The sequence below is a fragment of the Oncorhynchus kisutch genome, linkage group LG2 (genome assembly GCF_002021735.2).
Source record: "Oncorhynchus kisutch isolate 150728-3 linkage group LG2, Okis_V2, whole genome shotgun sequence".
NCBI classification, from domain to species: domain Eukaryota; kingdom Metazoa; phylum Chordata; class Actinopteri; order Salmoniformes; family Salmonidae; genus Oncorhynchus; species Oncorhynchus kisutch.
The window spans coordinates 7,154,048-7,171,107 of record NC_034175.2 but is presented as its reverse complement, the minus strand read 5'-3'; the positions used below and the strand labels follow the sequence as shown (position 1 = coordinate 7,171,107).

Below are 17,060 nucleotides of genomic sequence, written 5' to 3'. Positions count from 1 at the left end.
GCGAAGGTCCCCAGTCTAGAGCCTCCAGTGACGGTCCCCGGTCTGGAGCCTCCAGCGAAGGTCCCCGGTCCGGAGACTCCAATGACGGTCCCCGGTCCGGAGCCTCCAGCGACAGTCCCCAGTCCAGAGCCTCCAGTGACGGTCCCCAGTCCGGAGCCTCCAGCGACGGTCCACAGTCCGGAGCCTCCAGCGACGGTCCCCAGTCAAGAGCTTGCAGCGACAGTCCACAGTCCGGAGCCTCCAGCGACGGTCCCCGGTCAAGAGCTTGCAGCGACAGTCCCCAGTCCGGAGCCTCCAACGACCGTCCCCAGTCAAGAGCTTGCAGCGACAGTCCCCAGTCCGGAGCCTCCAGCGACGGTCTCCGGTCAAGAGCTTGCAGCGACAGTCCCCAGTCCGGAGCCTCCAGCGACCGTCCCCAGTCAAGAGCTTGCAGCGACAGTCCCCAGTCCGGAGCTTGCAGCGACGGTCCCCAGTCAAGAGCTTGCAGCGACGATCTAAGGTCCAGAGTTCTCGGCGACCAACCCTGCACCAGCGGTGCCACCGAAGTCGGGGGAGAGCCTAAAGCAGAGCGGGGTCTGCGTCCCGCACCCGAGCCCCCACCCGGACCCTCCCCTATAGGTTCAGGCCAGAGTCTGCAACTTGGGGGGGGGGGGGTGTCACGCCCTGACCTTAGAGATCCTTATTTATTCTCTAAGTTTGGTTAGGTCAGGGTGTGACTCGGGTGGGAAAAGCTATGTTTTCTATTTCTTTGTTGTTGTTTTCGAGTCTGGTTCCCAATCAGAGGCAGCTGTCTATTGTTGTCTCTCATTGGGGATCATATATAAGCAAAGGAGATGTGTCATGCTGCATGAGGCAAATGGTGGTCACACCAGATACTGACTGGTTTTCTGATCTACGACCCTACATTTTTTAAAGGTTTCTATGAACAGATGCATATCTTTATTCCCAATCACATTAAATCCATAGATTACAGCCTAATTTATTTATTTCAATTGACTGATTTCCTTATATGAACTATAACTCAGTAAGATCTTTGTTTGTTGCATGTTGCGTTAATATTTTTGTTCAGTTGTATTTATAATAAAGGGAAATGTTACCAGAAACATAACATTGTCTAACAAATGTGAGTAATTGCCTAATTCAGGGTGTGGCTGTCCAGGTAAAGACTGAATAAAGTTATAAGATCCACAACTTGCTTGTAGTTCAAGTTCATGTTTGAGTTGACGACTAAACTAAAGCTTGTTTATTGGATTCATTAAAAGCTGTAGTTTTGGTCCTCATCCTTGTCTCTTTGAGTGTTTGTGTCCTAACTTCATTCCGGATCTTGGTCCACAGCAAGGCCCAATCCTGAATGGTGGATCACATTAATGATTGACGATGTTAGGAAAAGGTGTGTGTTTATCTGCCATGCAGATCATTATCCAGTTTACCGAATTCCTGTCCTTCATGTACAATAAACCATAAATATCTGTTTCACAATAACATTACAGGGCCATTACCTAAACGGACACAAAGGTCACTGCAATGTGGCTTACAGTAAATGGGGAACTTCCTTGTCACCTGGCTGACAGCTCTTAAAGATAGTACCTCAGCCTATTCTATAGCATCATACTGTGAGTGTACTAGAAGCACTTTCTAAATCTGGAACAGAACAAAGTATTCCAACAACAATGGAAACTGCAGTAGCCATCTCTCTCACTCTGTTCATACTCACAGGTAAAGCAGATATCTTCTTTGTCTCTTTAAACCGCTTGTTGTTACCTAGGCCATGCTTTACAGCTATTTGAGTTGTACATTTACATTGTAGTAACATTGAATGGTGTTCCTTCCCCCCTTGTAATTGCACATAGCCATATCTGCTCAATAACCACACTTGTTGCTAATTTCACAACTACAGATTCCTTTCATGGAAATTGAATTATTGTACTATAGATGACTGTGTACAGAAGAGTACAGTAATTAAACTCTGATTACCAAAGTAGGGGAGAAAACTCTCTGTCAGAGATCATGCCTTATTCAGTTTATTGATTCATGTATTTGTCAGATACCACGTGAAATTAGTAAAATGTTGATTCCACATCCTATTCTCCTGTGTTTGAACTACAAATGTTGGCTACACTCCTTTTTGTGCAAGACAGTCTGTCTATGTTGTGTGTACGTATAGCTAGCTATGTCTGACTATTAGTGCTGTGTGATTGTTACTGGGCCTGTTCTCTGAGTCAGTCATTTAGAATGGTCCTGAATGATGGAATGTTTTAGTGTACAGTGTGTACCACCATGTACAGCATGTTGTCTGAGCCCAGGCTCTCTGCCATCCTGTATTCCCTCCAGGTCTCTGTGCTGGTCAGGGTCTGTTTCCACAAGGTTCTGTGAATGGAGCAGAAGGAGGGACAGCGATGTTCATCACAAATCTAATCCCACCAGCCCAGCCGTTCATAATAATATCCTGGACTGTTGGTGGAGCCAACATTATAACCTCTACCAGTGATGACTCTATAGGGCCTGGATACGGAGACAGGATCACTCTGAACAAAACTACTGGATCTCTGGAGCTCAGGAATCTGACCCTGGCTGACAGTGGAGGATACAGAGTGGCTATAACAACAGCTACAGCAGAAACAATCAATGGATCAACTGAACTGGTTGTGTATGGTAAGTCCAAGTGCCGTGACAAAGAGAGTTAAAGCTCAAATCCTTAAATGAAAAAATAACAAAGTGGTCGTCCCACTTCAGTTTTGGTAAAAAGCTGAGATATGGGCCTGGTGAAATGAAACAACTCTCAAATTCATAGACAGAGCTATGGATTCAAGGACTGACCATCCATGATGTGACGATTATTGTTTTAACCATCTTTGGAGGCGTGTTTACATTTATATTCTTTACAAACATTGAAGTAAAACAAGTTTACATTTTGGATTATGATGGGATTATGACGCGTTTTTAACCCACTGTGCACAGACGTCAATTCAACATCTATTCCACGTTGGTTTAACGTCATTTCAGGTGGAAACAACGTTAATTCAAATAATGTTTCAAGTGGGAAGTTACATTCTTCAAGAATCAATATGTCATAAATGTAAAAGTCTAAAAATGTATGTAGCAATAAGGATTCTAACTTTAAGTGTAGTTACCATGAGGAAAGGTTGAAACAAATATTCACTTGACGTTATCATCATCATCATCAAAATCATCAAAATCATTATCATCATCATCATCATCATTGTGGTATCTTTGATATTTGATGTTTGGCTATGACTTTGTGTTTTACAGAGAATGTTTCTGATGCCAACATCACAGGACCATCAAACAATCTGTTTGCAGATGTGAGCTCCGCCAACTTAACCTGTGAGGCTGCTGGTAACATCACTACTATACAATGGACGAAGGAAGGTCAGCCTCTGTCTGCCGGTGGCAATATATTATTCTCAGAGGAAAACAGGAAAGTATCCATCAGTCCTGTGAAGAGACACGACAGCGGAGAATATGTGTGTAAACTCACCAACCCTGCCAGCTCTGCTACTGCCTCCTATAGAATGATAGTGAACTGTGAGTAAAGGTGTATAACTAATCTAATAATCTATGGGTCGGATTCTCAGACACAGATTAAGCCTAGTCCTGAACTAACAAGCATGCTTCCAAGTATTTTAAATCCAGGACTAGGCTTAAAGCTGCAATATGTTACTTTTGGGCGACGTGACCAAATTCACATAGAAGTGTGAGTTATAGATCTGTCATTCATTGAAAGCAAGTCTAAAAAGCAATACATCTGTTCTATGTGCGCTATTTCTATGTTTCCGCATCTTAATCCGCATAGAAATGTGAGTTATAGATCTGTCATTCTTATTGAAACAGTGACGACCCATCATTCAGAGCCCCACCTATTTTGAGACCCACATTTTTAGCTAAAACTAAAAAATGTTTAAAAAATCTATTTTTGGGGAATGGTTGCCCGTTTTGCATTTTATTTTGGCATTAATAATACGTGTCACATATCAGTTTGCAAACCATGTAAAAAAAATAAAAAAATAATAATAATCATTGAGTTAATAAAGCCCAATATGCAGGTGTTTCAGCCTAGCTCAGTGCATAGGGGTTGGTAATGTTCTCTAGTTGCGCTGTGATTGGCTCAGTGTTCTGTCACTCATGGGGACACTACGTCACTGCGAAATCTAAGGGTAGAGCTAGAAAATTCAAGCCCCTTGGGTTCTGCCATAAACTTGCATTAGAAGTGCCCATCCAAGAAGGCTCAAGGTCATTGGCCACAGAAAAAATTATGTCAAATCACGTTATATCTACAGTAACTTTGATTGGACTGTTCATGTCAACATCATACTTTCAAAATTAACCACTCATTGTTGAATTTGCGATTTCCACCTTGTTGTGTAATGTTTCTGTCCAATGGCCGATGAGCCATGATACACTTTATCTATAATTTCTCTTCATTATTTCTCTTCATATGACACGGCTTGAGAAGGTTTTGCCAGTAGATTGTCGACTTGATTCATGATTATGACTGCAAGCTAAGATTTTGAAAGTATGTACATATACTGTACATATAATGTTATTTGATGTCATTTTATCTGTGGCCAATGACCTTTAGCCTCCTTGGGTGGGCACTTCTAATGTAACTCTATGGCAGCACCACAGGTGCTAGAATTTACGAGGTCTCCCCTTAGACTTGGCGGTGACATAGTGTCCCAATGAGTGACAGAACACTGAGCCAATCACGGCGCAATGCTTCATATTTTCTGCTGGCTTGCCCCACCACCACAGAAAGCACTGAGCTAGGCTGAAACTGCTGCATTTTGGAGCTGCTTCACTCAAGAAAACAAAAAAGAGATCATGTCTGTATGTGGCTATATTAACTCAATGATATACAGTGCCTTGCGAAAGTATTCGGCCCGCTTGAAATTTGCGACCTTTTGCCACATTTCAGGCTTCAAACATAAAGATATAAAACTGTATTTTTTTGTGAAGAATCAACAACAAGTGGGACACAATCATGAAGTGGAACGACATTTATTGGATATTTCAAACTTTTTTAACAAATCAAAAACGGAAAAATTGGGCGTGCAAAATTATTCAGCCCCCTTAAGTTAATACTTTGTAGCGCCACCTTTTGCTGCGATTACAGCTGTAAGTCGCTTGGGGTATGTCTCTATCGGTTTTGCACATCGAGAGACTGACATTTTTTCCCATTCCTCCTTGCAAAACAGCTCGAGCTCAGTGAGGTTGGATGGAGAGCATTTGTGAACAGCAGTTTTCAGTTCTTTCCACAGATTCTCGATTGGATTCAGGTCTGGACTTTGACTTGGCCATTCTAACACCTGGATATGTTTATTTTTGAACCATTCCATTGTAGATTTTGCTTTATGTTTTGGATCATTGTCCTGTTGGAAGACAAATCTCCGTCCCAGTCTCAGGTCTTTTGCAGACTCCATCAGGTTTTCTTCCAGAATGGTCCTGTATTTGGCTCCATCCATCTTCCCATCAATTTTAACCATCTTCCTTGTCCCTGCTGAAGAAAAGCAGGCCCAAACCATGATGCTGCCACCACCATGTTTGACAGTGGGGATGGTGTGTTCAGGGTGATGAGCTGTGTTGCTTTTACGCCAAACATAACAATTTTGGTTTCATCTGACCAGAGCACCTTCTTCCACATGTTTGGTGTGTCTCCAAGGTGGCTTGTGGCAAACTTTAAACGACACTTTTTATGGATATCTTTAAGAAATGGCTTTCTTCTTGCCACTCTTCCATAAAGGCCAGATTTGTGCAATATACGACTGATTGTTGTCCTATGGACAGAGTCTCCCACCTCAGCTGTAGATCTCTGCAGTTCATCCAGAGTGATAATGGGCCTCTTGGCTGCATCTCTGATCAGTCTTCTCCTTGTATGAGCTGAAAGTTTAGAGGGACGGCCAGGTCTTGGTAGATTTGCAGTGGTCTAATACTCCTTCCATTTCAATATTATCGCTTGCACAGTGCTCCTTGGGATGTTTAAAGCTTGGGAAATCTTTTTGTATCCAAATCCGGCTTTAAACTTCTTCACAACAGTATCTCGGACCTGCCTGGTGTGTTCCTTGTTCTTCATGATGCTCTCTGCGCTTTTAACGGACCTCTGAGACTATCACAGTGCAGGTGCATTTATACGGAGACTTGATTACACACAGGTGGATTGTATTTATCATCATTAGTCATTTAGGTCAACATTGGATCATTCAGAGATCCTCACTGAACTTCTGGAGAGATTTTGCTGCACTGAAAGTAAAGGGGCTGAATAATTTTGCACGCCCAATTTTTCAGTTTTTGATTTGTTAAAAAAGTTTGAAATATCCAAAAATGTCGTTCCACTTCATGATTGTGTCCTACTTGTTGTTGATTCTTCACAAAAAAATTATGTTTTATATCTTTATGTTTGAAGCCTGAAATATGGCAAAAGGTCGCAAAGTTCAAGGGGGCCGAATACTATCGCAAGGCACTTTTTATCATAGGTACACTTTAACTGTGAGAGACGGAATCTAACACAAAATTCCAGAAAATCACATTGTATGATTTTTAAGTATTTAATTAGCATTTTATTGCATGACATAAGTATTTGATCACCTACCAACCAGTAAGAATTCCGGCTCTCACAGACCTGTTAGTTTTTCTTTAAGAAGCCCTCCTGTTCTCCAGACCTCTACATGCTTTGTAAGTAGGAAAACCTGCAAAATCGGCAGTGTATCAAATACTTGTTCTCCCCACTGTATATTTTACATTGTTTGCAAACTGATATGTGGCACGTATTAATGCCAAAATAACATGCAAAACAGTGGGGTTCAAAACAGGGTTCAAAACAGTTCGGACACTGAATGACGGGACACCACTGTTACTACTACAGTCTGAGGGTCTTCTGCTCATGGGCTTACAGATGGACCAGAGTCCATGACCATCCTGGGCCGACACATCGCTGAGGTGGAGTCATTCACCCTTATTTACTGCTCTGTTCAGTCTGTACCGCCTGCTACATTCACCTGGTTGTTCAATGGCCAGCAGACAGGTGTACATGAAGCTGGATACATCATAAGGAGCGTCAGCTACAACAACAGTGGGGACTACAGATGTGATGCTAGGAATGATCTCACCGGAAATGTTATCAGTGTGGACCATAGTCTGTCAGTGAAAGGTACAATGGAATCTCTGATACAGTCACGAGAAAATCAAAGCTAATTAAATGCAAAAACGATCAACTATCACAACAACTATTAACTATCACAACAGTGGTCATCTGTAGCTCAGTTGATAAAAAATGGCACTTGCAGCGCAAGGATAGTCGGTTCGATTCCCAGGACCACCCACATCTAAAAAATGTATGCATGCATAACTGAAAGTCGCTTTGGATAAAAGTGTCTGCTAAATGGCAGTAGCATCATCTGTTCTATAGGATGTGTTTTGTTTATGATTGATTGAATCCATCCCTGTGCATTGCAGATAAAACCCCTCCACCCCTAAGCCCAGAGGGAGCAGCAGGTATAGCAGTCGCTGTGATGTTGGTTGTGGTTGCTGTAGCTCTTGGTCTCTATTTCGGCCTAACTCATCAACGGTGAGTCTATGAAAATAGCGTGGTTGGTAGTGCCATTATGCTGGGAAAGTAACAAACATAATAATTGTATTTCTGGTTTTACATAGAAAACAGGAAGCCATTAGATTTTTTTTTAAATAATGTCTTCCATCAATTGTGGGGACATAACAATACATTTCAAGAAGACATTTGAGGTTTTGTGTATTAATGTTTTGCAGACCATTTAGGCTGTTGATAAAGGTCCCGTAAATAAATGTTTCTGTATGATGTTTAGGAACAATTCCACAAATACTACTGAGACAGGTAAGAGAAAAACATGATCATTTTAGACTAGTACACTTTTTTCAATTACTGTATGGTAATTGTACAGTACATGCAAGTATTGAGATGAGAGTGGAGAGCTGCAGATGATGACCACAGTTGTCTTTTATCGTCTGTGAACTCATGCAGATACAGACACACTGCACTTAAAAATTAAAAAAATACAAGTATTTGTTGTTTCCACTTAATTAGTCGCATGGCCTTTTTCAAGCTCTATCATTGACAAATAACATATATTTAAGTTAACTTCACCATTTGTCAGTATAACCTACTATTCCTAGTTGAATCAAGTTATCATAGTTATCCTAACTAACACCAAATTTACTTCAGGAAGCAGCCATGCACCTGACACCAACCATGGACCAGGAACCAGCCTTGCACCTGACACCAGTCATGGACCAGGAGCAAAAGGTCAGAGAGATTGTTGAATGTTGAGTATTGAGTGTTGCGAAACAATCTGTCTCATTAACACTTAAAATGTACTGTACATTATCAACTTCATCAACTGCTGATTTGTTTGCAGGTGGTCGTGTGTATGAGAATCTAGGACCTCCATTACCCCCTCCAAGAGTGAGTTTCCACCACCAAATTAAATAAAACACTTATGATACAATGATATTGTATATCTATGTTTCCCACCATGTTTCAGTTCATTATCAGAGTTTTATAAAAACATTTATATTTAAACATATTTATATAAATGTTTTTATTTATTTAGTTTTAGTTTTAGCATTAGGGACAGAAAGTAGCCTATCTGTGGGAGGCTAGGAGACATTTGTGTTATATAGTTTTTGTGTATTTTTGGGATATCACTTGCCACTGTGGTGCGGTAATGCATAAGATGATGGGTCAGGTCATAGGTTAGCTTTAAAGGTAGACTCAGCAAGATGACGTAGATACACAAACTTAACAGTGGTAGTGGATCAATTTCCGCAATCAGGAGCATTGAAGTGCGAGGCTCCACCTCTCAGCCCAAAATGTAGAGAAAAAGAACTGTGCATAATTCATTATGGTTTTTATTTTTTATTTTAGTTTGTTTTGGAGTCAAAGATAATAGTTTAAGTATAGTTTTAGTTTTTCAAGGAGGTTGGTTAATCATTTTATTTCAATTTAATTAATAGTTTTTTCACTATAAGTTTTAGTTTTAGTTTGTTATAATAACCTTGCAACTTACTGCATTGAAGCATTTTGTTATGATACCTGTTGTCACGCCCTGACCTTAGTTATCTATGTTTTCTGTATCATTTTGGTCAGGTCAGGGTGTGACGAGGGTGGGTATGTGTGTTTTTTGGTCTTGTCTAGGGGTTTTTCTATATCTATGGGGTTTTTGAATGTCTAGGTATTTGTAGGTCTATGGTGGCTTGAATTGGTTCCCAATCAAACAGCTGTTTATCATTGTCTCTGATTAGGGATCCTGTTTAGGTTGCCATTTTGTGGGTTATTGTTTATGTGTAGTTGCCTGTCAGCACGTGTTATATAGCGTCACGTTTGTTTTTAGAGGTTTTCCTTCATTTAAAGAAGAATGTATGCTTATCACGCTGCGCCTTGGTCTCATCAATATGACGAGCGTGACACCTGTAATGAAAAGGAATACTCTCCGATACACAATCTTTGATATACCACATTGTCCCTGACTAGCCTATCTATTAGTTAGATGATTTAAACAAATGTACTCAATGTGTCTATTTTTGTCTTCTCTACTGGAAATTCAGGGCTCCAACATATACAACAGAAGTATAAAGTGGTAAGTTTTTATTGCATCCTCATTATGATATTACCTCTGATAATACTTGTTTTATAGTTGTCTCAATCTCTCTCTCGCTCTCCCTGACTTAGAGCAGCTGATTTCAACTCATCTTCCACAGTTGGCTTTGGATTCACCCATCAAGTTTTACACCGTAATCAAATAAATGCAGAGAGGACAAACCTTCACTGGAGGACCAGCCAAGAAGACGAGAAACTAGACCCTACTGGACTCCACTACTGCGTAGACACTGTACAGCTCAACCATCCAGCTATGTATACAGTACTTGCTCAATGTAAATATGGAATAGGCAACTATAGAGGACAAATTATATCCCCTTAAATTGCACACACCAGTTGAGGTCTGACTAATTGGAATCAGCTTTCTCTGGTCAGTGTCATCAATAGGGGCGTTTTTCATAGAAACTTCCCCCTACTGAACCACATTTTGCAACCGGTAACAGCAACTTTTTTTCCACTGAAAGGAGGAAGATGAGAGAAAGTTTGAGTAATCCTGTTATGCTTGCTGAATCCTCACAAAACTAGTGCGGACTAGACTGCCTATGTGGCTCTGGCCAAAATAAGTGCACTATATAGGATGCAAAATATTAACTGAAATTCCAATAAAAGAATGGTGTTAAATGTTGTATTCATCTCGTGAACTGAACCTGCTCCATGTATGACTTATCGGTTCCCATAGCTTTGTTAGACAAGTCTTCCATTCCTGAGTCACCACTAGAAGGGAGGGTGGTGTTGGCTAATACTTTCAGAGGCTCCATCACTATAAAAGATGTGGAGATGATGGGGAAATGCACCTTTAAATGGGCAGGCTCCATCAGTGGCACACTTAAAGACACAACCACCCTCACTGTGCTGGGTGTCAATAATTCCCAAGGGTGACGTGAGTTATCCTATCAAACAAATGTTATTTATTATGCATTTATCATTCTGTAATGCTCCTGTCTAGTAATCCATGCCGTAAAATACCCTAAAGAACAAGAGATGGTGTGGGAAATCAAGGCTGTGTGTGTAACCAGGCCGTATTGTGTTTTCAGAAGAACCATCATCAGTAATGTTGTCAGTGGGGTCTGTTACTAGGATTGTGCTATCAGTGCTTGTAACGCTGATTGTCATCTGAGTGAGAAGCAATCCAAATATAACCCTTCCTACACACCTAGATGCACGCACATACAGTACGTGCACACGCTCGCACAAAAGTGTTTTAAACATGGGGCAAGAGACCATCAAAGAATACTCCTGATTTGCCACATGTTGGCAAATCACCAGTAGTCATACTGACCACAGTCTTAAAAAAAAAAGGTCAGAACAAAGGTCCAGATAACCAGAAACCGTTTCAAACTGTCATCCACACTCATGGGAGGAAGTACAAAATATGCTTCCTATATTTTCACTTCTCTATCTGTAGCAGTTTGTTAACCCACATTAGACAAGTAGTCTTTTCCACCGTCTATGCTCAGTTCCTGATTTATGCTTCAGTTAATTTACTTTACAACCATTTGAGAGTGTTTTGACTGTGTGTAGACCATAGATTACACAGATCACATTTGTAGCAGGAGTGCTATGGAAAAATGCAGACTGTCTGCCGTTTTGCTGCTGGCACAAATTGGCCTCTATTCAGGTAAGACATTTTTATTTGTAACTTTATTCTCTTATAGAGAAGGCCCTTTTAACCTGGAGGGAAAATAGAGAAGGTCCTGTTAACCTGGAATTTTGTTCAGTAGATATGAAGAAAACAGGGAGTTACCATCTGAACTTGTCCAAAAAGGAATACTAATTTTAGTTGTTGATATTTTGGTCCCAAATTAACACGACTCAGACTAGAGGGGAAAACAGAAGCTAAAAACCAATAATGAACAACTGTATGATTCTGTTTTTTTTAAATGGTTCGTAATCCCTCTCTCTCTCTCTCCATTTCTCTCTCTTCTTCGGTCTCCATCTCCAGTAGTGTTGGAAGCTCAGGTCAGTGTTGAACCACAGGTGACAGGGTACCTGGGTAATGATGTCACACTGCGTTGTAAGTTGCTCGAGGGCAATCTCATTCAGGCTGAGTGGCAGTGGGAGATGTCAGATACTAAAAAGTTTTCCATAGCTGTCTTTAACCCTAACTTAGGGCAAAACATTTCTGGGTCACCTCTAAAAGGGAGGTTGGAGTTCGCTGGAGCTTCCACCGGTGATTCCTCTATTACTATAAAAGATGTGGAGATGACTGATGCAGGGAAATACATCTGTCTCCTGACAGTCTTCCCTAGTGGCTCATTTGAGAGAACAACCATCCTCACTGTACTGAGTAAGTCTGGAAGTTCAGCTTTAATATTGCAGATAGATTGTGGCTTCCATCAATGTAATTGTATGCATCATTTCCATTTCCAATATATATCTATTTTTTATATGTCATTTTCCCCTAACCATTCCATCTCTCCCCTATTTGGAGTAAACTAATGGGCAACAACACTTAGGCTTCTACATACTATATACATTTTACGGACACAGTATATTTTACAATAGTTATATTTAGTTTGTTTTTAGTCCCATCCTTCAGCTCCACTCAACCCTCTGGAACTCTTAATATAGGGAAGAAAAGAAAGGATCTCATTAAATGATTGAAATATTAACATTGATTAGTGACAATAGTTTTCCTGTAGATACTGTAGGATTCAATCTGACATGCAGCTGTATCAAAGAGGTTACAGGGGTTCTGTTTCCTTCCCAGATCAGATTCCACCTCCATCATCTGGCCAGGTTGTGGGAATTGTTACCGCAGCCCTCCTGGTAACAGTTGTCGTGACAGCCACAGCTTACCTCATCATTGTCAGGAAGAGGTGTGTGTACACTGTCTGTAACACATAGTTACAGAACATAATGAATATATACTGTATGTATCTCAATGGCATGTAATGTATCATCAGACATTACAAGTGCAAAGGAACTGAATCTTGTGTTTTACCAGTGAATGTATGTATATTATTCTCTCTAACTAGGCACAAGGCTTTATTCAACCCCTCTGTCAGCATTGGTGAGTAGCAACCACACAAAAAAGTTCCCCTTCTGCTCAGTTAGACCTGTCCTGGATTTCTGCTTTCTGTAAGACCCGCTGTGGTTGTTTTTCAGATGCAAGCAGCCTGGTGGTCAATGCAGACAGGACAGGAAGAGAAGAGGTGAGTAATTTTGTTGAAAACTTGTTTTTCGCTCTGCGTTTGACTGAATTCCAGCCTAAGATTTGGGCTAATCACATTATATTTGTAATCATTCAGTGATCCTCATCTATCTCACCCTCTCCCTCCCTTTGTCTTTCCCCAGGACCTGGTTTATTCTGAGATCGTCAGATTGAACATTGACAAGAGGAAAGCACACGACCCATCGGGAGAAGACCAGAAAGATGCAGACGTCAAGCCAGCTGAGGATGTCACCTACTCTGCAGTGGCAGTGGGGAACCAGCATTCTTTAAGGGAAGACACAGTTTACTCTCAGGTGGTGAGAAAGGACTGGGACATAGATGATGTATGGACTGTCTAAGCACAATAACAGTAAAGGGATAACCAGACATCCTTTACAGTATATTCACATACATTTAACTGAAGTTATCTCTTGTTGGGGAAGTGACCTCCTTATTAGACAAAGCCATCTAGATCCTACAGAAGGGCTATGTGTGTGAATATTGAAAAATTATTGCCACCAACAGAATGCTATATATATCGGGCGTACAACAATCTCAGCTCTGTAGATTTTGTTGCGAAGAGACAGAATCAATAGATAATTTATTCTGGTATTGCCCCCTATGTAGCTTGTTTCTGGTCACAGGTTCAGGAATTGTTAAAAAAAAAACATAAATGCACTTTGGAAAGCCACAGTCAGTCAATAAATAATGTAATAATACTCGTAGGAAAGGTTTTCGTCTTTAGCTCACAATCTGTGGATAATAACATCACAGCACAATTGAAAAATACATGGCACATGGAAACCAAATGAGGGTGGTCTATGGTGATAGGTGGGATGGGCTGAGAGTGGCTGAGGGTTGGGATTAAAGAGCTGAGGTCTATGGTGATAGGTGGGATGGGCTGAGAGTGGCTGAGGGTTGAGATTAAAGAGCTGATGTCTATGGTGATAGGTGGGATGGGCTGAGAGTGGCTGAGGGGTGGGATTAAAGAGCTGATGTCTATGGTGATAGGTGGGATGGGCTGAGGGTTTGGATTAAAGTGTTTATGTTTGGCAATGTATTATTCTTTTGTGACTGTTTTATGTAAATGTGCCATGTACAGTTGAAGTCAGAAGTTTACATACACGTAGGTTGGAGTCATTAAAACTTGTTTTTCAACCACTCCACAAATTTCTTGTTAACAAACTATAGTTTTGGCAAGTCGGTTAGGACATCTACTTCGTGCATGACACAAGTCATTTTTCCAACAATTGTTTACAGATAGATTATATCACAATTCCAGTGGGTCAGAAGTTAACATACACTAAGTTTACTGTACCTTTAAACAGCTTGGAAAATTCCAGAAAATTATTTAATGGCTTTAGAAGCTTTTGAAGTGCTAAAAGAGTCAAATGGAGGTGTACCTGTGGATGTATTTCAAGGCCTACCTTCAAACTCAGTGCTTCTTTGCTTAACATCATGGGAAAATCAAAAGAAATCAGCCAAGACTTCAGGAAAAAAATTGTAGACCTCCACAAGTCTGGTTAATTTTTGGGAGCAATTTCCAAATGCCTGAAGGTACCACGTTCAACTGTATATCAATAGTACGCAAGTATAAACACCATGGGACCACGCAGCCGTCATTCCGCTCAGGAAGGAGATGCAGTCTGTCTCCTAGAGATGAACGTACTTTAGTACGAAAAGTGCAAATCAATCTAAGAACAATAGCAAAGGACCTTGTGGAGGAAAAAGGTACAAAAGTATCTATATCTACAGTAAATGAGTCCTATATCAACATAACCTAAAAGGCCGCTCAGCAAGGAAGAAGCCACTGCTCTAACACAGCCATAAAAAGACAGACTATGGTTTGCAACTGCACATGGGGACAAAGATCATACTTTTTGGAGAAATGTCCTCTGGTCTGATGAAACAAAAATAGAACTGTTTGGCCATAATGACCATCGTTATGTTTGTAGGAAAAAGGGGGAGTCTTGCAAGCCAAAGAACACCATCCCAACCGTGAAGCACAGGGGTGGCAGCATCATGTTGTGTGGAAAGTTTTCTGCTGGAGGGACGGGTGCACTTCACAAAATAGATGGAATCATGAGGACGGAAAATTATGTGAATATATTGAAGCGACATCTCAAGACATCAGTCAGGAAGTTAAAGCTTGGTCGCAAATGGGTCTTCCAAATGGACAATGACCTCAAGCATACTTCCAAAGTTGTGGCAAAATGGCTTAAGGACAACCAAGTCAAGGTATTGGAGTGGCCATCACAGAGCCCTGACCTCAACCTAAGGACAATTTGTGGTCAAAACTGAAAAAGCATGTGCGAGCAAGGCCTACAAACCTGTTTCAGTGACACCAGCTCTGTCAGGAAGAATAGGCCAACATTCACCCAACTTATTGTGGGAAGCTTGTGGAAGGCTACCCAAAATGTTTGACCCAATTTAAACAATTTAAAGGCAATGCTACCAAATACTAATTGAGTGTATGTAAACTTCTGACCCACTGGGAATATGATGAAAGAAATAAAAGCTGAAATGAATCTTTCTCTCTATTATTATTCTGACATTTCACATTCTTAAAATAAAGTGGTGATCCTAACTGACCTAAGACAGGGCATTTTTACTTGGATTAAATGTCAGGTTTAAATGTATTTGGCATATGTATGTGTATGTAAACTTCCGACTTCAACTGTATGTAAAATGTATATGTAAAATGTATGTATATGTAGTAAAAAAGCTGTAAAAAAACTAAGATATTTGTCCTCTGAATAGGGGTGTGGTGGAAGGGATAATACATTTTTTAAAATAAGTGTCTGACCTCCCTACTGCTGTCTCATCACTGTCAGTGATCAGGCCTACCACCGCGGTGTTGTCAGCAAACTTGAGGATGCTTTTGGCCACGTGGTGAACAGGGAGCAAAGAAGGGGACTAAGCACACACCCCTGAGGGGCCCCCGTGTTGAGGGTCAGCGTGGCGGAGATGTTTTTACCTACCCTCACCATATGGGGCCGGCTCGTCATGAAGTCCAGGATCCTGTTGCAGAGGGAGGGGTTCAGTCCCAGGGTCCCCAACATGGTGATGAGCTTGTAAGGGACTATCATGTTGAACACTGAGCTGTGGTCTATGGACAGCATTCTCACATAGTTATTTCCCCTCTTATCCAAGTTTGAGGGCAGTGTGAAATTGAGATTGTGTCATCTGTGAATCTATTATGCCGGTATGCGAATTTGAATGGGTCCAGGGTTTTTGGGATGATGGTGTTGATGTGTGTCTTCAGGGCTGGCTCTACACTAACTGTCAGTGACTGACATAAGAGAAAAATTGCATGTACAAACAAATGCCAAACTTGCACCTTGTGTATTCTACTATTCTATCTCTCCTTTGGAAGACTAGACCATGTCCCCATCTCTTGTTCATGGCCATTGGACACCAATTATTGGTGCGGGGCATTGCATTAACCAGCCTGATAATAGCTCATTTCAATTTGATTAATTTCTCTAAACTCTGAATAGAATATGATTGGAGTTATAGGCCGACTCAGGCTGGTTATAGACAGACTATCACATTCCACCTACATCGTAATAGAACTTATAGTCCAGCTATCCTACATAAAAAAACGACTGAAGACAGAAACAGATCATTTGGTTCCATTTCAACATATTTAAAAGTGAAACCAAAGCGTTGTAACATATTACACAAACCAATCTTTGAACATGTTTCCAATGTTCAAATCAAAAGGCTACAAAGCACAAACCAATGTGGAAAGTCAGAACCGCTGGACAGCAACATAATGAACTAAACAACTGATGATTGAGAATGAGATCAGAATTACTGCTAAGGCTTGATCCATAAATTAAATCATTCAATGTGTTCAAAACTAAAACAATCTGTTCAAATCAAAAGGCCTGATTTAACATGACATCACTAACGCAGCCACATCACGAGTCCCCTGTGCCGACACATTCAGAAATCAAAAGGCCTGATTTAACATGACATCACTAACGCAGCCACATCACGAGTCCCCTGTGCCGACACATTCAGAAATCAAAAGGCCTGATTTAACATGACATCACTAACGCAGCCACATCACGAGTCCCCTGTGCCGACACATTCACAAATCAAAAGGCCTGATTTAACATGACATCACTAACGCAGCCACATCACGAGTCCCCTGTGCCGACACATTCAGAAATCAAAAGGTTTAATGTTTAGTTTATAAACTCTGACGAAGGCTAAAAGAACAATAAACACCTTTCAGTGAGAAAACAGAAA

At 40.9% G+C, this 17,060-nt stretch overlaps 1 protein-coding gene across 7 annotated transcripts; it reads left to right on the top strand.

Moving 5' to 3' along the window:
- Positions 1-1,557: 1,557 nt before the first annotated feature.
- LOC109900666 (carcinoembryonic antigen-related cell adhesion molecule 6) lies at positions 1,558-13,961 on the top strand. 7 transcript variants are annotated; one of them, XM_031786429.1, is made up of 15 exons: positions 1,558-1,716; positions 2,332-2,652; positions 3,271-3,546; positions 6,911-7,165; positions 7,471-7,582; positions 7,836-7,864; positions 8,213-8,293; positions 8,406-8,452; positions 9,595-9,626; positions 9,748-11,264; positions 11,592-11,933; positions 12,357-12,465; positions 12,625-12,659; positions 12,755-12,801; positions 12,944-13,961. In XM_031786429.1, the coding sequence occupies exons 1-10, from the start codon at positions 1,671-1,673 to the stop codon at positions 9,782-9,784; spliced, it is 1,236 nt and encodes a 411-aa protein (XP_031642289.1). In that variant the 5' UTR covers positions 1,558-1,670; the 3' UTR covers positions 9,785-11,264; positions 11,592-11,933; positions 12,357-12,465; positions 12,625-12,659; positions 12,755-12,801; positions 12,944-13,961. The 7 variants fall into 7 exon arrangements, with proteins under 7 accessions (XP_031642289.1, XP_031642293.1, XP_031642285.1 ...); XM_031786433.1 differs by having other exon boundaries at positions 11,589-11,933; positions 12,362-12,465; XM_031786425.1 differs by having other exon boundaries at positions 11,589-11,933.
- The last annotated feature ends 3,099 nt before the right edge of the window (positions 13,962-17,060 follow it).